The sequence below is a fragment of the Urocampus carinirostris genome, chromosome 7 (assembly GCF_059441175.1).
Source record: "Urocampus carinirostris isolate Australia breed hairy pipefish chromosome 7, RoL_Ucar_1.0, whole genome shotgun sequence".
Taxonomy (NCBI): domain Eukaryota; kingdom Metazoa; phylum Chordata; class Actinopteri; order Syngnathiformes; family Syngnathidae; genus Urocampus; species Urocampus carinirostris.
This window is the reverse complement of record NC_142355.1, coordinates 32,482,777-32,504,687: the sequence shown is the minus strand read 5'-3', so window position 1 is coordinate 32,504,687 and position 21,911 is coordinate 32,482,777. Positions and strand designations below refer to the sequence as shown.

General features: G+C 39.5%; 1 protein-coding gene across 1 annotated transcript; it reads left to right on the top strand.

Annotated features, from left to right (window-relative positions):
• Nucleotides 1–2,663: 2,663 nt before the first annotated feature.
• On the top strand, nucleotides 2,664–21,328 carry hdac10 (histone deacetylase 10). The gene is made up of 19 exons (XM_088340583.1): nucleotides 2,664–2,807; nucleotides 7,678–7,812; nucleotides 7,873–7,969; nucleotides 8,576–8,673; nucleotides 8,739–8,843; nucleotides 11,793–11,861; nucleotides 11,925–12,051; nucleotides 12,951–13,016; nucleotides 13,074–13,133; nucleotides 14,257–14,346; nucleotides 14,418–14,524; nucleotides 14,595–14,662; nucleotides 16,409–16,619; nucleotides 16,706–16,766; nucleotides 18,433–18,515; nucleotides 18,581–18,637; nucleotides 18,702–18,975; nucleotides 20,784–21,044; nucleotides 21,180–21,328. The coding sequence occupies exons 1-18, from the start codon at nucleotides 2,749–2,751 to the stop codon at nucleotides 21,006–21,008; spliced, it is 1,992 nt and encodes a 663-aa protein (XP_088196709.1). The 5' UTR covers nucleotides 2,664–2,748; the 3' UTR covers nucleotides 21,009–21,044; nucleotides 21,180–21,328.
• Nucleotides 21,329–21,911: the final 583 nt, after the last annotated feature.

Here is a 21,911-nt window from a genome sequence, read left to right as displayed (position 1 = left end):
AGTATTCACAGCCTTTGCCATGAAGCTCAAAATTGAGCTCAGGTGCATCTTTTTTCCACTGATCATTCTTGAGATCTTTCTACAGCTTAATTGGAGTCCACCTGCAGTAAATTAAGTTGATTGGACATGATTTGGAAAGGCACACACCTGTCTATATAAGGTCCCTCAGTTGAGTGTGCATGTCAGAGCACAAACACCAAGTATGAAGTCAAAAGAACTGTCTGTAGACCTGCAGGACAGGATTGTCTTGAGGCACAAATCTGGGGAAGGATACAGAAAAATTTCTGCTGCTTTGAAGGTCCCAATGAGCACAGTGGCCTCCATTATTCGTAAATGGAAGACATTTGGAACCACCAGGACTCTTCCTAGAGCTGGCCGGCCTTCTAAACTGAGCGATCGGGGAAGAAGGGCCTTAGTCAGGGAGGTGACCAAGAACCCAATGGTCACTCTGTCAGAGCTCCAGCGTTCCTCTGTGGAGAGAGGAGAGCTTTCCAGAAGGACAACCATCTCTGCAGCAATCCACCAATCAGGTCCGTATGGTAGAGTGGCCAGACGAAAGCCACTCCTTAGTAAAAGGAACATGGAAGCCCGTCTGGAATTTGCCAAAAAGCACCTGAATGACTCTCAGATCATGAGAAACAAAATTCTCTGGTCTGATGAGACAAAGATTGAACTCTTTGGTGTGAATGCCAGGCGCCATGTTTGGAGGAAACCAGGCACCGCTCATCACCAGGCCAATACCATCCCTACAGTGAAGCATGGTGGTGGCAGCATCATGCTTTGGGGTTATTTTTCAGCAGCAGGAACTGGCAGACTAGTCAGGATAGAAGGAAAAATGAATGCAGCAATATATAGAGATATCCTGGATGAAAACCTGCTCCATAGCGCTCTTGACCTCAGGCTGGGGCGAAGGTTCATTTTTCAGCAGGACAATGACCCAAAGCACACAGCCAAGATCTCAAAAGATTGGCTTCAGAACCACTCTGTGAATGTCCTGGAGTGGCCCAGCCAGAGTCCAGACTTATTGCAAAAAAAAGGGCAAAACTGCCTAAAGATAGGTGTGCTTGTGGGATCATATTCAAAAAGACTTGAGGCTGTATTTGCTGCCAAAAGTGTATTAAGCAAAGGCTGTGAATACTTATGTAAATGTGATTTCTTAGTTTTCTATTTTTATTAAATTAAAAAAAATATTTTTTCACATTGTCATAATGGAGTATTTTGTGTAGAATTTTGAGAAGTGATTAAATTAATACAATTTAGAATGAGGCTGTAACATAACAAAATGTGGAAAAAGTGAAGCGCTGTGAATACTTTCCGGATGCACTGTATATATGGATGAATACAACTGTGAATGCAGGAAATAAAATGGAAATGTCCCACCGAAATCAACCAATACACTTAAGGCTTTTTAGTGAGTAACCTGGAGTTTGTCGTTAGTCACAATTCCGCATGTCACAGTTTTTTTGCGGCCTGAAGTGAAATCTCACAATGAGGCAGTTCCGTTTTTCATGGTCTCGCTCCTTCACCGTTTCGCATCATGCATTCTGAGTGGTTAAACCGTCTTAGTTTTCGGTTCACATTGATGATTGCAAATATTATTTGACAGTACAGTAGGGATGTGTCAAAGTTTAAAAAAAAACAACCTTTTATACAGTAATACGTTAAACAAATCATTGAGCCTGTGAAAATGGTTTGTTCTTTAGGCTCAGTACTTTGTGTAAAATTTGTAAAATAAAGTAATGTGCTTCATGAATTTCGCCCGACGTTGCCTTTTTAAAACGTAAACTATGAAATAAAGTAGGGTTTACGGTACTTCGGATAAGAGAAAGGGCGTATGCGCAGAAACAATCGGAGTACATGCAGTCAGAAATTGAAGGATTTACCCAACCTCATAACCAGAATACAGTACTGCCATTGTTCTATTTCCAATCGTGTTATTGCCTGCATGTAAATATGCCTAATGATTGTGCAACATATACAGAGTATTTGACACTCCATTTACTGCAGTGGAAAAACGTATACAATGGGACTTCGCGGTTCGACGTTCGCGGGTTCAGAGCTTCGCGGGCATAAAAAATAATAATAATTTAATAAAATAATCCCCCCCAATTTTTTTTTTATTATTTTTTTTTTTTAAGCATTTTTTGAAGGGGAGTTGCTACTTTGTGGTTGCACGTTCGCGGGTTCAGAGCTTCGCAGGTCTAAAAAATAATAATAATTAAAAAAAATTAAATATATATATATTTTTTAAAGCATTTTTGAAGGGGCGTTGCTACGTTGTGGTTCCACGTTCGCAGGTTCAGAGCTTTGCAGGTCTAAAAAATAATAATAGAATAATTTTTTTTTTTTTTTAAATGTTTTTTTGAAGGGGCGCCGCTACTTCGCGGATCTTCACTTTTCGCGGGTGGTTTTGGTCCCCATTAACCGCGATAACCGAGGTCCCACTGTAATAAAACGTTCTTTCTGATCACGTTCTACCTAACAATGATTGTCTCTCCATAAGCCACTTGTGAGTCACAAAAAGAACGAAACTAAGTTTTAAATAAATGCTTGATACAATACATGACATGACATACGAAATTAATAAATTGGGGGGGGGGGTAAGTTATATCTGCATATAAAAATATGAACATTGTCACAAAAATATAAAAGCGCAGTACCACTTTGTGTCAAAGGAGGACGCTGACCCTTCGTGGCGGTGTTTTTGTCGCACTTCAGTTTGGTTTCTAAGACTGCAGAGCATCCACGATGGGAACGGCATTGCTTTACGATGAGGAGATGACCAGTTATAAACTCCTGTGGTTGGAGTAAGTTGGAGATGATAAAGACAAATTAATATTATATGATTTGAAAACCCGATCGTTTGATTCGGGTGGACTTGAACGTCAAGTTTTTTCTAATCGAAAGGGCGTTAATATTAAATCACACCGATTGAGCTAAAACAGTATGACTAAATTGTGCTTTTTTTAACAAGTGTAAATATCCGATTATGATGCATTAAATCTGCCAAAAATGTGTGAGAAGCTTCAGGTGATCGCTGTTTCCGCTCGGATGAAATACGCTCGTGCACCCTCTTGTTTGGCCGGTATTTTTGAACAAATCCAACATCAGTTATCTTATTGGAAATATTCTCACTTTTAACCAAAATGGGGAAAAATTATTGTGTCTAGTTGTTAAAAAAGTTTACTATGAATACTACACGCCGTAGCTGTTTTGGGCACGGGCGAGGCGGTTAGCCGCCCGGGGAGGCATTTTTTTGTGAAACGTGGGAGGCGGCACAAGCACTTGCCCAAAAATAATATTAAATGTGCGCTGCAACGCGGTTTTGGTTTATCTAACAAGATATGACATTGCCTCTAGTCAAATGGACTTGGGGGCAATCTCACCCAGGGAATGATTTAGTGTAAAAGTGCCATTTCAGGAGCCCGCGAAATGTCCGGAACTTGTTTTCTTAAGCTCGTGGTTCCAAGTGACTTATTTTTAGCGACACAATCCCTGGGTGAATTTAATATTGTTTAGATCATGGTCTCCAACGTGGTACCTGCGGGCAGCAGGGCGCCCCCTAAGGACTGCTGAAGTGCCCGTGGATGTGTCTATAAATAGCTCACCATCACTGGGTCATTGTGATTGTCTAGTAAAATATTTTTTTTGTGTGTGGTTGACTGAGTCTTTGTGGTTGACGCTACGCCCCAAGGGTGGGCAAACTTTAGGTTTAGGGGGCCCTGTTGGTTTTCAAAACGTGGCTTGGAGACATACCCAATTTGTCTCATTTCCGTTTATGAATAAATATACATCTCATCTCATTAGCCGTACCGCTTATCCTCATTAGGGTCGCGGGGGGGGCTGGAGCCCATCCCAGCCATCTTCGGGCAGTGGGCAGGGGACAACCTGAACTGGTTGCCAGCCAGTCGCAGGGCACACGGGGACAGACAACTCATTCGCTCATTCACACCTAGGGACAATTTGGACCGGCCAATTCACCTGAAATGCATGTTTTTGGAATGTGGGAGGAAACCGGAGTGCCCGGAGGAAACCCACGCAAGCACGGGGAGAACATACAAACTCTGCACAGAAAGTCTGGAGCTGGATTTGAACCCACGACAGGTTCCCATGACATGAACTGTGCCGCACAAGCGCTAACCACTGCGCCGCCGTGCTGCCCATAAATATACATACAAACATCTATTTTTTTTTAAAATAGATTAGTTCAATCAAATTAGTTAAAGAAAAATAATATACTGGACTGTCTCAGAAAATTAGAATATTGTGATAAAGTTCTTTATTTTCTGTAATGCAATTAAAAAAACTAAAATGTCATACATTCTGGATTCATTACACATCAACTGAACTATTTCAAGCCTTTTATTATTTTAATATTGCTGATTTTGGCTTACAGCTGAAAAAAACTCAAAAATCCTATCTCAAAATATTAGAATACTTCCTCAGACCAAGTAAAAAATAATTTTATAACAGCAAAACTAAATCAAACATTTGAAAATGTCCATTGATGCACTCAGTACTTGGTTGGGAATCCTTTTGCACGGATTACTGCATCAATCCGGCGTGGCATTGAGGCAATCAGCCTGTGGCATTGCTGAGGTGTTATTGATGCCCAGGATGCTTCGATAGCGGCCTTCAGCTCATTTGCATTTGCAGGCCTGGTGTCTTTCATCTTCTTCTTAACTATACCCCACAAATTCTCGATGGGGTTCAGGTCAGGGGAATTAGCAGGCCAATCAAGGACAGTGATGCCATGGTCAGTGTACCAGTTACTGGTGGTTTTGGCACTGTGGGCAGGTGCCAGATCATGCTGGAAAATGAAATCCTCATCTCCATAGAGCTTTTCAGCAGATGGAAGCATGTAGTGCTCTAAAATCTCTTGGTACACAGTTGCATTTACTCTGGACTTGATGAAACACAGTGGACCAACACCAACAGCTGACATGGCTCCCCAAACCATTGCTGACTGTGGGAACTTCACACTGGATTTCAAGCAACTTGGATTTTGCTCCTCTCCAGCCTTTCTCCAGACTTTGGCGCCTTGACTTCCAAATGAAATGCAAATCTTGCTTTCGTCTGAAAAGAGGACTTTGGACCACTCTGCAACTGTCCTGTGTTTCTTCTCAATAGCCCAAGTCAGACGCTTCTTCCGTTGTCTTGAGTTCAGAAGTGGCTTGACCATGGGAATACGGCTATTGTAGCCCATTTCCCGGACACGTCTGTGAACTGTGGCTTTTGATACCTGGACTCCAGCTTCAGCCCACTGTCTTTGAAGCTCCCCCAAATTCTGGAAGCGGCTCTTCTTCACAATTTTGTTAAGGCTGCGGTCATCTCTCTTGGTTGTGCAGCGTTTCCGGCCACATTTTTCCCTTCCAACAGACTTTTTGTGGATATGCTTTGAAACTGCACTCTGTGAACAGCCTGCTCTTTGAGAAATTTATTTTTGTGTCTTACCCTCCTGATGGAGGGTATCAATGATGGTCCTCTGGACAGCAGTCAGATCAGCAGTCTTCCCCATATTTGTGATTTAGTTTACTGAACCAAGCTGAGTGTTTTTAAGGCTCAAGAAACCCTCGCAAGGTGTTTCGAGTTAATTAGATGATTCAGGTGATTAGTTGAATAGCCTACTTGTATACTTTTTCATAATATTCTAATATTTTGAGATAGGATTTTTGAGTTTTCTTAAGCTGTAGGCCAAATTCAGCAATATTAAAATGATAAAAGGCTTGTAATAGTTCAGTTGATGTGTAATGAATCCAGAATGTATGACATTTTTATTTTTTTAATTGCATTACAGAAAATAAAGAACTTTATCACAATATTCTAATTTTCTGAGACAGTCCAGTATTCTGTCACTGTTTTGAGCACTTACTTTGACAATTAGTTTTGTTGTATTACATATAATTTCCATTGTAGATTCTGTAGTATTTTTATTGCGTTACTGTAGTTGTATTTTGTAGTATTTTTTTTTGTATGTCTTTAGTATTTTTCTATTTCGGTTGCAGAATTGTTGTAGTAATATTCATGCAGTATTAATGTAGTTGTATTTCTGTGGTATTTTTTGGTATTACAGTCACAGTATTTTTGTAGTATAACTTTGGTTCTCTTTCTGTAGTCGAATTTTTGTATGATGGTGTAACTGCAGTAGCTTCAGAATTCCACCCTGGTCATCCTGGAAGTGGGATTACCACTTGTGAGGCCCCTTCTCAAGGTTTTCTTTTTTCCTCACGCTGAGGTTTTGAGTTTTTCCTTGCCCGCATGTTGGTATAAGATCAGGTAATGGTGTAATTGTAATCCTGTGTAAGTCCTTTGAGACATTTTTGTGATTAAGGGCTACATAAATAAATGTGACTTGACCTTACTTAATGCAAAATAATTTATTGGGTCTCTCTTATAAAATTTGATATTTAGTTTTGGAGTATATTTGTAGTATTTCTGTTGTAGTATTTTTGTAGTAGAAACACAAAGCGACAATGGACACAAAAAACACATTTATTTATTTATATATATATATATATATATATATATATATATATATATATATATATATATATATATATATATAAAATCATCACCATTTTGTAAGGCTGTCTTCAAAAGCCCGACGTGGCTGAATGTGGCCCCTCGGCTGTAGTCTGCCCACCCCTACTACCTTCAATAACCTGCTAAAAATATAATAATAATAATATCATGATAATTTGTTCTTAAAGAAATGCATAGGAAATTCATGTGAAATTGGGTGCCCTTCGCACTAATTAGTAACAAAAAGTAGCTCTCAGCTTGAAAAAGGTTGGCGTCCCCTGGTTTAGATTGTGCCACGGAAAGTAACATTTTAATTATTTTTTGTTATTCTATTTAATAATAATAATAATAACAACACATTGTATTTCGAAGCGCCTTTCAGGAAACCCAAGGTCGCTGTAGATATAGTAGAACACAACAATAATGCGATAGTAAAACAAGTGAGTAATAAATAGTAAATAAAACACATTACAGTTAAAAGGGGCCGGTATGTGAGGCAGATGGTTAAGAAAAGGCAAGTCTGAAGAGGTGAGTTTGAGTCCGGATTTGAAGGTGGACTGGGTCGCAGAAACTTGGAGGTCAGACGGCAATGAGTTCCAGAGCTGGGGGGCGGACCGGCTGAAGGCTCTGCTCCACATGAAGCTGAGACTACGTTTTTGGTTCAATTTATGATTTACCCTTGTTCTCACCATCATAACTAGCTAAATAAATTGCATAAACAATAAAACAATTGACATGTCTAGGTACATTAACAAATCACAATCTTGTATTAATGTAAAAAAAAAATGCAGAAACTGCTGTTCTGGGGAAAAAAACGTAATTTTATGAATAACACTAAAATCAGGATTAGAATTATCTTGATTGTCATTGATTACAACGTAGTGTGCATTGTCAAGTGGCACCCCAAGATAAATGTAATAAAATACCTAAAAGAAAAAAAAAAGAAACCAGGATAGATAGGGAATATTTACAAGCTAGTAATTAGCGACCGGTCTAAGTTTTAAGTGCATGATAAAAAAAATTACGCAATGACATTAACAGCAAAGGTATACAAAAATTTGAAAGAAAATGATGTAAAATTTTCTACGCTTGTTGTTTTTAGGAGATGCTGCGTGGTCTTTGCATCCGAATCTAAATATAAATCTCCACTTTTAGTCCAGCTTGTGAGATCGAAACGCCCGAGCGTCTGACGGCGAGCTATCGAGTATTGACGAATACCGGCCTGGCTGCCCGATGCGTCTCGATTCCTTTCCGGCCGGCCACGGACGATGACATACTTCTTATTCACAGGTACATCGCAAAATTTCAATGTTTTTATTGTGTTCTTGAAGTACTGTGGCAATGTTGTAGTGAGGAGTACCTGGAAGCCGTGAAAAAGACCCCTTATATGACTCTGGAAGACTTAAAAGAGTTCACCCTGCAATATGGAGATGTTTACTTTCACCCAGTAAGTGTTTTTGTTGTGTTTTTGTCTTATCTTGTCCATCCTTCCTTGCTTCTTTCCTTTCGTTCTTGCTTTCTTTATTTATCTTTTCATTTCTTTTGACCAGGGTGCAATACATTTAGGATTGGGTAACAGTACACGAAACATAGTGAACCTCAATAAAAGAAAACAATAGGTAATATGTTGAAACTTGTCCAGTAAGCGCATGACCGCAACGACGCCTCAAGCCTGTAAAATAGTCCATAAAAAGTAAAGTGGGGGGTGGAAACCTGTGGTAATTAACTTAGGCTTTTTAAAACCCTGGTACCACAGATAAAAACATGGGAAGAAAAAAATATTATATATCTAGCTCAGTTAAATTACTAATCTGTAAATGATTACTTAACATTATAAATAGATATTTATGTAAAGCACAGTTTATTTACCTTTGGTATGACGTGGATTGAGCGGGTAAAGTGCAGTAGCGGGTGGATGCAAAGGGTATTAAAAATGTAACATTTTTTAAAATCTCCACTTGCAAAGGTTGTCATCCCCTTAAGATTTTCTTGCTTCAATGTCCTCCTTATTTTTAAATAATAGTCCATGCAACTTAGCAACTTTATTCTCCAGAACATCTACCGCTGCGCCACCCTGGCAGTGGGAGCATCATTGCAGCTGGTAGATGGAGTCGTGACCGGGAAGGTGAGAAATGGCATCGCTCTGGTCAGGTAAGAAATGTTTACACCATTTCCCGGTTGAAGGCGATCACAATATTCAGTTTTATTCCAAACAGACCACCGGGACACCACAGCATGCGCAGTGCTGCGAGTGGATTTTGTGTATTCAACAACGTGGCCATAGCAGCTAAATATGCTCAAAGAAAATATGGACTTCAAAGGTAAGAGAATGAAATACAGTATCACATTGTGGGATTTTGGTATATATGGAACCAATGGCCCGCAAGCCAGGTATGGCTCTTTTCATGAGTACACATGGCTCTGAGATAAAATTTGCTCATGCGAATTTGATCGATGTTGTATCAAGTCTAATTTACTCTTTAAGTTGTTAGGCACATGCAAAACCAATGTATCTTTGGCATCGTAGTTGGTTCGGAACAGTAGATGGATAGATAGATACTTTATTTATCACTTTAGGGAAATTCACACTTCCAGCAGTATCCCTGTGTTGAAAAATAAAATGATAAAATAAAATATATAGAATACAAAAATACCCAATATAACGTGTTGATGGAGAGTATTTAAATAGTGCTATGGAAAATACACACTGTAATAAAAATAGGGTAATATGCAAATGTGGGGGTGGGGTTTAATGTGGGCTTTTACTCCCCCGGGTGGAGTTAAAAAGCCTCATGGCATGAAATTATCTCCTCAGTCTGTCCGTGGAACAAGACTGTGACAGCAGTCTGTCCCTGAAGCTGCTCTTCTGTTTGGAGATGATGCTGTGTAGTGGATGTGATGAATTGTCCATGATTGACCGCAGCTTGTTCACTGCCTGTCTCTCAGCTACAGTTGTCAGGCTGTCCAGCTCTGTGCCCACAACAGAGCCCGCCTTCCTCACTAGGTTATTAAGACAAGAGTATATAAAAGGCACAGTTTCCACTACAGTTTACAGTCAAGGTGACACACCAACAGACCCCATTTTGGCTCTACGTCACTCGGGAATCCTTTATGTAGGAGGTCATTTGATTATTGTATGTTCACTCTTAAGCAACATGATAAAAACCCACAGAACAAACTATACCCTCCAAAGCGCCAGCCAAGTACATAGAGCAATTGGATTGGATAAGGGGTTGAAGTGGACAGATTTGATGAGGTTAGCGGTAGGGGTGGGCGAATCTCTGCGCACACAGCAAGCTGTCTTTTCTCTTGGTCGTGCCTACTCCGCTGAAGGGAAATACTGTACAGTCGGAACTTTTTGTTTGCTCTTTTTTGTGACCTTTTTTTACGAAGGAACTGCTTGCATTTTGTCATGAAACCATCCATCCATTATCTGCACCGCTTATCCTCAATAGGGTTGCGGGGGTGCTAGAGCCCATCCCATCCATCTTTGGGCAGTGGGCAGGGGACACCCTGGAGCAGTTGCTAGCCAGTCACTGGGAACACAGGGACAAGACAACTCACTCGCTCATTCACACCTAGGTACAATTTGGACAGGTCAATAACATGGCATGCATGATTTTGTAATGTGGGAGTCCCCTGAGGAAACCCACTTAAGCACGGGGAGAACATGCAAACTCCGCACAGTAAGACAGGTAGCTGGATTTGAACCCATGACCTCTGAACTGTGCCATGGACGTGCTAACCATTCAGCCGCCGTGCCGCCCTTGAAACCATTATTTACGAAAAAATGAGGGTCAAAATGAGCCTCAACGATCTTAAGGAACTGCGGGAGGGAGACAAGTTTAAAGTGGTACAGTATAGTTGTTGGTATGGCACACAGGGTCTGGCATTATTATTGTTATTTCATAAATGTCATCAAATCATCTATCGTCACATAGTGAAATAAAATGCACGGAAAAATAAGCTTTTGTCTGGAGAGCATGTTTGGCTGTTTTGCTGAATTTTGTCTAAAAATATATGGTATGGCTCTCTCGCAAAAACAAAAAAAAATCTAAATATTTTGCTAATACGGCTTTTTGGGTCAAAAAGGTTCGAGACTCCTGCTTTATAAGGATGCACAATAACCAATAAGATCCCGCTTCCGTTTAAAATAACGTCCGCCGGGGCATGCATCTTTTACGCCGAGCGTATAACTTACACAACGATGTCTGCCTGGTCGGCCAACAACTTTTAAAAAAAAAAAAACAACCTTTATTTATTTATTTTATTTTTTTTTTTCAAATCAAACGTTTGCTTTATTCCGATTTCAAAATCTTAGTTTGGTTTGGAAATTTCGGAATTTCAGTTTGTTACGCAATTCTTATACTCGGCCGCCAATCAGAAGCCTGCATTTGTAACTTCGTGCTTCCGGACTTTCCCGAGCGTTATAAGGTCGCACATTTGCATATCACTTTCCAAAGTAGATGCACAGAGAACACAAGAATAATGGAGAAGTGGTTAGGAATCAAGCCAAAACCAGAAGAAAGATTCGAAAGAAGCTCAAAAAATTCATGATGCTACAAAACGTAAACGTACATTAAAAGCATCGTGGAAAGAGGTGTTCACGTGGCTTGTAGCAGACGACGCAACGCAAACATTGCATGAATGAAGATAAGTAAATACAGGTACATACTGATGGCAGATGGAAAACAGCCATGTAATATACATGCAATGAATGTTATAAGTAGATTTAGAATAACCTTTAATTTGAAATGAAATGAAATGATCTGCATTTATATAGCGCTTTTCAAGTCAATGACTTCCCAAAGCACTTTACAGTGTGCTTCACATTTCCCAATAGCGGCCGTGCAGCCATGTAAGGCGCTAACCTGCTTATTGGGGGTATTAGGGGTTGAGTGTCTTACCCAGGGACACTTCGACACGTAACAAGGAGGAGCCGGGATTCGAACTGCGATCTCTTGATCCCAAGACGGGCGCTCTACCTCCTGAGCCACTGCCAATTTAAAGTGTTGTTCTCTTATATATTCTGATTATCAATCGTTAATACTTTGCAACAATGTTTTTTTTTTGCGATAAGTCGTCTTATTGTGTTTCAAGTTGTGAAAAATGGGGCAGGCAACTTCATGGCTGGGCGGGCAACTTTTCACAGTTGCCCTGGTGTCCGGTAACTTTTTGGCTTGAGTTTCAGAAACTATTATTAACAGTTTGCTAAAATGAATAATTTTCCATCCCTAATATTTTACGTTTCTATATTGTTTTCATTTCAGGGTGCTAATAGTTGACTGGGACATACATCACGGTCAAGGGGTCCAATATGCATTTGAGGACGATCCGAGGTGTGTACATACACTGCATTTCTTTGTTTTTATATGGTTTTTCAATCTTTTCTAATTCAACAGTGTGCTTTATTTCTCTTGGCATCGTTACGAGCATCAGAAATTCTGGCCTCAACTCAAAGAATCGGATTATGACAGCGTTGGGAAGGGCAACGGTGCTGGATTTAATATAAATGTACCGTGGAACAAGGTCAGTTGCTCTGTTGATGTAAAATTTGCTGAGAATGGAGCCACTCTTCATCCTGAATACATTTATTGTTTGCTTTTAAGTATAAGTAACAGTACTGTGTTATCTTGCAAGCTCATTTTACTTAATCACCAAAGTCTACAACAGAGAGATGTATTATTATTGTGATATGGAAAAAGACGGGCAAGAAAACTTAGATTTTTTTGCTGCACACGCGCTAACCACTGCGCCGTGGTCTGCACTCAAATGCCACAATTAACTAGTTTGTAACTATGGTTAATATTGTTCGTAGGAACCAATCTAATTGATATTTAACTTTAAATCATTTTCTTCAATTTCAAAATTCAGAAACTTTTCAATTGAACAGTTTTGAAACGACAAAATATTCAGGATCAATGGAATGAATAGGAGCAGCACGGCGGCGCAGTGTTTAGCGCGTGTGCGGCACAGTTCTGAGATCATGAGATGGAACCTCATGTGTGGAGTTTGCATGTTCTCCCTGTGTTTGCGTGGGTTTCTTTCGGGCACTCCGGTTTCCTCCCACATTCCAAAAACATGCGCATCAGGTTAATTGGCCAATCCAAATTGTCACTATGTGTGACTGACCAATTGGGTTGTCTGTCTGTGTGTACCCTGCGAATGGCTGGCAACCAGTTCAGGGTCTCCCCTGCCCACTGCCCGAAGAGAGCTGGGATGGGCTCCAGCACCCCCACGACCCTACTGAGGATAAGCGGTGCAGATAATGGATGGATGGATGGAATGAATAGCTTTAAACAATGGATTTGAATGATTCAATTTCAAAATGATCAATTAAAAATCACTTCAATTATTAATGTAATCAGATTAGGTGAGTTAATTGAATTAATCTATCATCCTTTTTGTGGATTGTGTTTTCTTTCCAGGTCGGCATGCAAAACAGTGACTATCTCTCCGTCTTCTTTCACGTCCTTCTGCCAGTCGCCTACGAGGTGAGAATATTTAAATTATGCGACCAGAGGAGTTCCTTCAACTGACTTTTGCCACAGTTTTGTCCAGACTTGGTGCTCGTATGTGCTGGCTTCGACTCTGCCATTGGAGACCCTGAGGTAATTTATTGATCTTGTGATTGATTTTATTACTAAAAAATTGGATTCATGACTAACTAATCCCTTAACGTTCGGCTGTTGAGAAGCAAATACGTGTCTTCACAATGTCACTGAATTATGTCATGGAAAGCTTAAACCCTTAGGATTCAAGATATGTTCTCCTTTTCAAAATGTACCCATAACAGAAACATCACAATCAGTCTGAAAAAAAGCACCCAGAAACTATAAAGCCAGTATAGGTCACCAATGATGATAAAACGATTCTCAGCAGACATGGTTTTGTTACATTTACGACAGTTCAGTGAATCCAACCGTATCAAATATTTACTCTAAAACACACGATAATGACAACAGATTAAAAAAAGTCCGCCTTAAAGTATTTCTGCATCGTTTGAGATTCCTTGTCGTGATCTGTCTGTTTCGCACCATAAGTGTCTTTTATGAGTAAATGAACTCAAAAGAGTATTCCCAATAAGGCCGTTAGCTTCTGACCTTTTGATTGACAGCACCCCTCGACCAATTGCAAGGTTTTTTTCACGGTCTTCAGGCTGTATTGAATATATGGACATGACTTACTTTGGCTCCAAAACTTTTCAGATAGTAGTGACCAATTCAAATGACGATTGACACATTAGTTAGCCATTTCCCAAAATAAATGTATATTGTGTGTGTATTGGTGTGTATTCAAATCGGAGCCGAAAATAAACGTGTGAAATTCAACTCTGGATCCATTCTTATGCAAGATAATCACGCGCAAGTCTGCACCATCAGTGATCCTGGAAAGAGAAGTCAAACGTTTACAACTCTTTCCCAATGACTAAATATTGGCCAAAGTCAAATACACGGTTGTAGAAGTTTTAGAGCTGTGCTCTCGTTGTCCCAAAATGGCCACTTTTGGAAACACCTTGAACATACCCTTAGAAAAATGTGTAAATCACAATGTTTTTCTGATTGTGATCAAATTTGGGACCAGGTAATGCTTCATGCTATTGTCTCGTCGGTTTTCTAGCAAGGTTCAAGAACAGCTTTCAATTTACTTACGGGGTACGTCTTGGATTCTGATTTTAGACTTATTTTACAGAATTGTTGAAGGTTTATTAACCAGTTTTGTGATATTATCCAGGGGGAAATGTGCGCCACCCCCGACATCTTTGCCCACCTCACCCACCTGCTGATGAACCTGGCAGGGGGCAAACTGTGCCTTGTGTTGGAGGTCAGTCCTGAAGATTTTTATTTCATATTTGAAGATTTTTTATACGCCAGCATTCTGAAAACGGTACGCAGGGGGGATACAACTTGCTTTCACTCGGCCAGTCCCTGTGCGCCACGGTCCAAACTCTTCTCGGCGATCCAGCGCCAAGACCGGCTGACCTCCGGGGCCCCTGTCTGAGGTTTGTGACGCGTTTTGTCGGAAATTTGAGTTTCCGGTATGACTTTAAAGAGAATCTGCTTCATTTTTAGCACAGTGGAGTCCATTCAGTGTGTTCGCGCTGCTCATCGGGAATTCTGGTCGTGTCTCAAGCATGCAGGTACGATAAATTTGTGGCAATGATGAATAAATAAATACTTCATTACATCAATACTGTACCTCAATGATACATACATGAATTAAATTGACGAAAGAAATACATGAGTAAAAATAAATTACAATGGATACGTTTCCGGGCAGCACGGCGGTGCAGTGGTTAGCGCGCGTGCGGCACAGTTCTGAGGTCATGAGATCGAACCTCCTGTGTGGAGTTTGCATGTTCTCCCCGTGCTTGCGTGGGTTTCCTCCAGGCACTCCGGTTTCCTCCCACATTCCAAAGACATGCATGTTAGGTTAATTGTAAATGAGTGAGCGAATTGTCTGTCCCTGTGTGCCCTGCGATTGGCTGGCAACTAGTTCAGGGTGTCCCCTGCCCACTGCCCGAAGATAGCTGGAATGGGCTCCAGCACCCCCGCGACTCTACTGAGGATAAGCGGTACAGATAATGGATGGATGGAGTTTAAAAATACATTTAAATATAAAAAATAAATTAATACTGTATATAAGCAGTGTCTAAAAAAACATCTGACCGGACGCCTGCGGCGTGCATCTTTTATGTCGACAATTTACAAAACGTCTCTGCCCGGGTGGCCGACAACTTTTTCAAGAAAGAAAAATAAGAATTTTTTTTTCAAATCAAATGTTTGCTTTATTCCGATTTCGAAATATTCGTTCGGTTTGGAAATTTCAGTTGTTTTGGCAATTTGCATACTCGGCAGCCAATAAGAAGCCTGCATCGAATAACTTCCTGCTTCCGGACTTTCCCGAGAGTTATAAGGTCGTGCATTTGCAAATGATTTTCCCAAGTAGACGCACAGAGAAAACAAGAAAAATGGATAAGTGGTTAGGAATCGGGCAAAAACCTCGGCCCCAGAAGCTTCAAAAGAAGCTAACAAAATTGATGACGCTACACAACGCAAACGTACATTAAAAGCATCGTGGAAAGAGGGAGTACAAGTGGCTTGTAGCAGACGACGCAACACAAACATTGCATGAATGAAGATAATTAAATACAGGTACATACTAATGGCAGATGGAAAACAGCCATGTCATATACATGCAATGAATGTCATAAGTAGATTTATGATAAACCTAATTTTAAAGAGTTGTTCTGTTATATATTCTGATGATCAATCCTTAATACTTTGCAACAATGTTTTTTTTTTAGTTTCAGACACTTAGAATAACCTATCCAGAATTCAAGTCAATAAATTAAATTATTATATAAAATAATTACAAGAAAAAGAGTAAAATAAAAAGTAAAATGGATTGAAACAGCCTCTTCCCCAAAGGTACAAACACATTGAACCACAGTCATGAAACACAGTTTTAAAGTGCAATACCCCGCTTTTCGAGTGCAATTATCCCGGTAAAGTCCCATATTCCAGTTATGTACAGTTTTTATTTTAGATACTCTTGACTTGATTCTAAAACAGTTCCATAGATGAAGCAGTTATTTGCAGAAGGAAGTACTTTTTTCTTTCATTTTGGTACTGTTAAAGGTTTTTACATTGAACTTTTTCAGTCGTCACGTTGAATCGTTACAGTTTTAAGTGCAATATCCTGGTTCAAGTGCATCCTGTTTGGGTGTAGTTTTTATAAAATACTTTATATTAGAGGTATTTTTTCTATTTATGAGTCTTTAAATTTTATATTTCTTCCCGCTGGAGTGCAATGGTAATCCTGTTGTAGAGATACAATGATAATAATGGTGATTCTGATCCTTTTGGTATTTCTGTGACTCCAGCCGATGCGCCCACATCAGTGAGTAGCCACAAGCGCTTGAAAGTCAACGAAAGTGAAAAAGAAGAAAAACTGCAAAGCGGAGAAGCAAGAAGCATATCTTGGCCCAAGTCTCTAAAGTTTGTCCCGCCTCCCGTTTGCACGGCATTAGCGATCCCTGACGACACATCTTGCCCCAACGGATGCAAAAGACTCGGTGATTTGGTCTCAGCCAAGTGCGACTCTCTTTCGTGAAGACCAAAGAAACAAAATGAAGTAGTCAAATAACATATTTTAGTTTTTTTCCTGTGTCCCCAATTAGTGATGCTGTTTCTTTGGAATGCAGTCTAACTGCACTGGTTAGGAAAATGGAGAATAATGAGGTATTGTTAATTTTTTTGTTTATGTTTTCTTCACAACTTTTTCCTTTTTAAATAGAAAAAAATATGCAATTTATTCAAAGAAAAAAAGACTAACTTCGACGTAAGAAGACAAATACTAAAAATATACAGCTGTTAAAAAAGATGAGTACATCCCTCGGCCTTTTACTTTTTCACTCCTTTTTTTCCCACAGTTGTTTTTTTTTCTCCTTTTGCTTATTTTCCCTAGCTTTTCATTTCTTGCTTGCTTTTTTTCCTTTTTAATCTCTATTTCCTGTTTTCTTTTCTTTTTTTTTCTTTTTTCCCCGAGCTTTTTGCTTCTTTTCTTACTTTTTTTCTTATTTTCCGTTTTTTTTATCCTTTCTCTCTTTCTCCGTGCTTCTCCTTTTTTTCTTCTCCTTTTGTTTCCTTTTTTCTTAGCTTTTGACTTCTTTTTCATTTGGGTATTTTTTTTCCTTCTTTATTTCTCTTCTTTTTTTTAATAATTTTGTGCATATTGTGACATAATGATTGTAACTATATGGATTAAAGCAACAAAAACAATCTGAGGAGCCGTTTCGGTGCCAAAAGAGGTGGCTCTTTTTAGTGAGCCTAGCCAAAAGTGCCGGTTCTGAAAAACTTTACTGACTTTAGTCAGCTTCGTTCAACTTCGATATTGACTTCAAAATACAGCATTTAAAACACACCGCCAAGGGAACTTGTTTGGTTTTTACCTGCATGCACTGAAATTTTGGCTGATTTTGCTCCTCAATTCACAATTTCGAGCACTGATTTTTATGCGCTGGATGGATTTTTCTTTTACGCGCACACACGCAGGTTAGAGGGAAAATTGCTCTTTATGGCATCTTGCCCGCTATACGACATCAACAACAAATAATTTGCGTGTTGAGAATCATTAAATTCAGACATTACGGCGTTCATACTATTTAAATGCCTCATATGTCCCTAGGACGCCTGTCTGCTCCTGGTGACTTAATCAAATGCTTGCCTAATATTGGTTTATGTTATGACATCAAGAAAATGCCAATATACTAATGGCAGAACCACCTCCTACAAAGCCTCTCTCATCAATTTTCTGCACTGAATATAATTGCTATGGGAACCAAAGCCTACAGGGACGCTAAAGGGAGAAGCAAAAATATGATAACCATGCAAACGGCGCTTGCGGTCATCAAGAAATACAAAGGAGGCACGCCAATGGCTACCCTTGGTTACAGCCATGCAACTTTCCAATCTACATTCGGGACTATTATTAAAATAAGGAAGCGATTAAAGCAACAGTCATGGGGGAAGGTGTTGCCAGAAGGAGCATGGTCAGCGAGACGAAAGAGAGTGAACTATCCGCTCCTCCCAGTCCTTCTCCAACTGCAGTTGTAAAAAAAAAAAAAAATAGTCTTTGCCTGAATTTCCTTCTACGGTTAGCCAATATTTTCTTAGCTTTCCCACTCTTCAGTGGTCGTTTTTGACCCAACACTCACTTTCTGAAAAGTTGGGACACCCCTGACCTAGGGGTGCGAAATTCATTAGCATACGTGCTTATCCCCCTCTATACATCAATATCCAGCTCAGAATGGATGGTCATATCCTGTGGGTCTGCTGCATTTATTTTTCATACACAAAAACGGTTCTTGTGTCACAAAAACTATTACATTCTTTCCCCCCTGTTTAGATCTGCAATGGTTTGGCCTTGGTAGGTGACGTTTCTTTGGCGATGGCAGCCATGTTCCAGCCTGCAACCGCTCTCAATCGACGGTAAAATGAATGTTAGGCTAACTGAAAATCGGATTGTTTATTATTCCTACCATTTTTTTCTACAGCCTTTTTGTGGTGTGTGTCGGAGGTGATGAAGTCCCTAAAAATCTGCCCGGAAATGGGTACGTTTATCCCTCAAATTTTCTACCAATCTTCATGATGAAACATGTCGTTTTTCTGAATCAGGACGACGCTTACAGTGCACATCAGCAAGGGGGCGCCAGAGGACCTCTGGCACAAATGTTACATCCCAGTGTGTCTGAAGAACGGCTACGGAGACACGGCAGGCTTGGTGCTGGCTTTCTTCAGCATCCTGCTGCCGTTAGCCTACGGGTACGACCCTGACCTGGTGCTGCTGGTGCGATTCCCCGGCGCTAGTGACCTTGGCGATGCAGCGTGGCAGCAGCTGGTCGCCCTGCTGCGAGGCCTGGCTCAAGGGCACTCTGTTGTGCTTTTGCAGGTCGGTGCATAACAGTGGATACTGTATCTTATTTCTTTAAATTTTATTCGATCGATGTTTGGGTATTTTTTACCCATTGTCTTTTCTTTCAAGTTTTGTTCAGTTAGAGCTCGTTAGTCTCCAAATATTCTGAGTTATCTACTTTCACGTTTTGTTTAGTTAAGTGTTGCAACATATCTTATGTTGCCATTCAACTTTAGTTCTGTTAGAACAAGTGTAGGCACGCTTCGCTAAAGACACAAAAGCCTGCTTCAAGATAGTATACCAAAATATTCTGCTGCTTTAATCTTTCATGTTTTGTTTTCTTAAAATTAATATATCCTGTGTTGACTTTTTATGTTTTGTTCAGTTAAAGCTAGTTAGTGTCCCAACACATTCTGCGCTGCCTTCCCTTCTTGTTAATGTTTAATTAAGACTTAAATAGGGTCCTAACACATTTCACACTTTCTTCCTTTCATGTTTTGCTCTTTTACAGCTAGTTAGTGTGCCTTCTTTATATTTCATGGTTTTGTCATCATGTCACTCTCATTGTTCTGTCAAAAATGGGAATGTTTTCTTGTGTTGTGTTCTTTAATGTTACGTTCTATTAGACCTGGTTGTTGTCGTAACATTATGCAGTTGTGGGTATGTTCCTGTAGTCCTCCTCCATTCGTGTTGTGTTCAGTTAGAACCAATTGGTATCAGATGTTGGCTACTTTCATGTTTTGTTCCTTTACAGTGTTTTTTTAAATACCATATATTCTTTACATGCTTGAATATGTGTGTTGCATCCTGATGCTTTCTTGGCTTGTTAAGTTGGAACCAGTTGGTACCCCTAATCATCCTTGTTGCTTCATCTCATGTTAAGTTTGAACAATATGTAGTCGATCCATCTACAGGTGAGCATGTTCCCTGCGCACTTCATCGTATGTGTGTTTTTTTTTTTTCCGATTAGAACCAGTTAGCATTACAAATTACCTTGCGTAGTCTACCTTCATGTTTTGTTCAGTTATAACCAGTTGGTATTCCAAAACAACCCATTTAATCCTTGTTAACGTTTTGTTAAGTGTGAGCTATTTTCTGTTCCTACATATACCGCGTCTTCATTTTTTCATGTTTTGTCCAGTTAGAACCAGTTGGTCTTCCAAAACAACCCATCTAATCCCTTTTCACATTTTGTTAAGTGTTAGCTATTTTCTGTACCTATGTATACTGCGTCTTCATTCTTTCAGGTTTTGTTTAGCTAGAACAAGTAGGTATTCCAAAACAACTCACTTAATCCTTTTTCCCGTTTTGTTAAGAGTGTGCTATTTTCTGTTCCTATATATACCGCGTCTTCATTCTTTCATGTTTTGTTCAGTTAGAACCAGTTGGTATTCCAAAACAACCCACTTAATCCTTTTTCACGTTTTGTTAAGTGTGAGCTATTTTCTGTTCCTACATATACCGGGGCTTCATCCTTTCATGTTTTGTTCAGTTATAACGAGTTGGTGCTCTAAAACAACGCATTTAATCCTTTTTTACGTTTTGTTAAGTGTGTGCTATTTTCTGTTCCTACATGTTTCCTTTCATGTTTTGTTTATTTAGATCTCATTGGTTTTTCAATATTAAGTAGCAAATGTTTGCCATTTAGCCTTGGTAAGAGTAGATTGGATGTTTTTGAATTCTAAAAAACCCAGTAAACATCCTTGTCTTGTTTCTGTACACTGTTCAATACTGATCTATTTTCTGTTGAGATGGATGGATAGAGAGATATACTATATTGTTTAATTATGTTAAAAATCTATCCATTCATATATTTAGTTTTGTTTTAAATGTTATTATTCCAGGAGGACGACATGTATTCAATCACACCCACAGCGGCAACCCTCTCCGGAAGTCCCGCCCCCTCCCTAGGGCCTCTTGATTCTCCAGATTCTGAAGATGTGGAAATGCTGGAGAACTTGAGACGACGCCTTCAGGAAGACTGGATGCTCCTGAGGACATCATTTGATATACTCTCGGATCCCTTAAACGACCCCGTGCAGACAAATAAGGATTGGAAAAAAGAATAGGATATCGTGAAGTTTGGATTTGACTCCAAAGTAAAGGTGGGCAAACGTCTAGGGCTTCATTGGGTTGTAAAGGAGGAAAAATTTGATATAATGTTAAGTATCTGAGAGGATTTCATTCCACTTGTGTTTTTTAATGTTCTGTACGCTTTCTTTCATTTCTCATGAAAACAGTACAAGAAAGCAAAGGCGAAGACGAGTAAAGTCCCCTCCAGCGTTTAAACCTGTTACCTCAGAAATGCGGGGCTCAACTGCTTAAATGAGCCAGACATGCTTTTTATTTTTTTATTATTTTATATTTTAATAAAATATTTCAAATTCAATCCATCATGTGTCTGCTTTGTGGCAATACATTACACCTCCATTAGTCAGCATTAATCCATGCTGAAGTGAGAATCACAAGGTGTAATGCAATAGAAACCTTTGGTAATTAGCTAATGCATTCCAAACCTTCTGGTAGCCCAAATAAAAATAACAAAATAGTATATAATAAGTACTACTTTGATGACATACATGTTTATGTTTGAATAAGATTAAGAATAAATACATGAGTAAAAGAAAAGGGATGTTTTATTTCATTTTGGTGTGACTTGAGCTGGTACAGTGGAGTTACAGAGTGGATGCAGAAGGGGGAGGAGAGTTGAACTAAAGAACTAAATCCCACTTGCCACATTTGTCATGCCTTGAAAAGACTTGAATGCTTTCCTCACTTTCTTATTGTTAATTGGCCTAATTGTAGAGAACGGTTACAGATTTGGCCAGCAGGTAGTGCTCACGGTTTCCCACTCAAATTATTTTGTAATAGCCTAATTTTGTTGATAGAATTTATTATGAAGGAAGTTACTCTAAACATCTAAAATGTAGATCATTGATATGGATAAGGTTGATGAGTCCAGACAATACAAA

Bases quoted from the DNA above. Each gene is read 5' to 3' on its own strand.
- hdac10 (XM_088340583.1), top strand. From the start codon at position 2,749: ATGGGAACGGCATTGCTTTACGATGAGGAGATGACCAGTTATAAACTC. The intron at 2,808-7,677 runs GTAAGTTGGAGA...CTCCACTTTTAG, and splicing joins TATAAACTCCTGTGGTTGGA to TCCAGCTTGTGAGATCGAAA. The intron at 13,134-14,256 runs GTAATTTATTGA...GATATTATCCAG, and splicing joins CTGCCATTGGAGACCCTGAG to GGGGAAATGTGCGCCACCCC.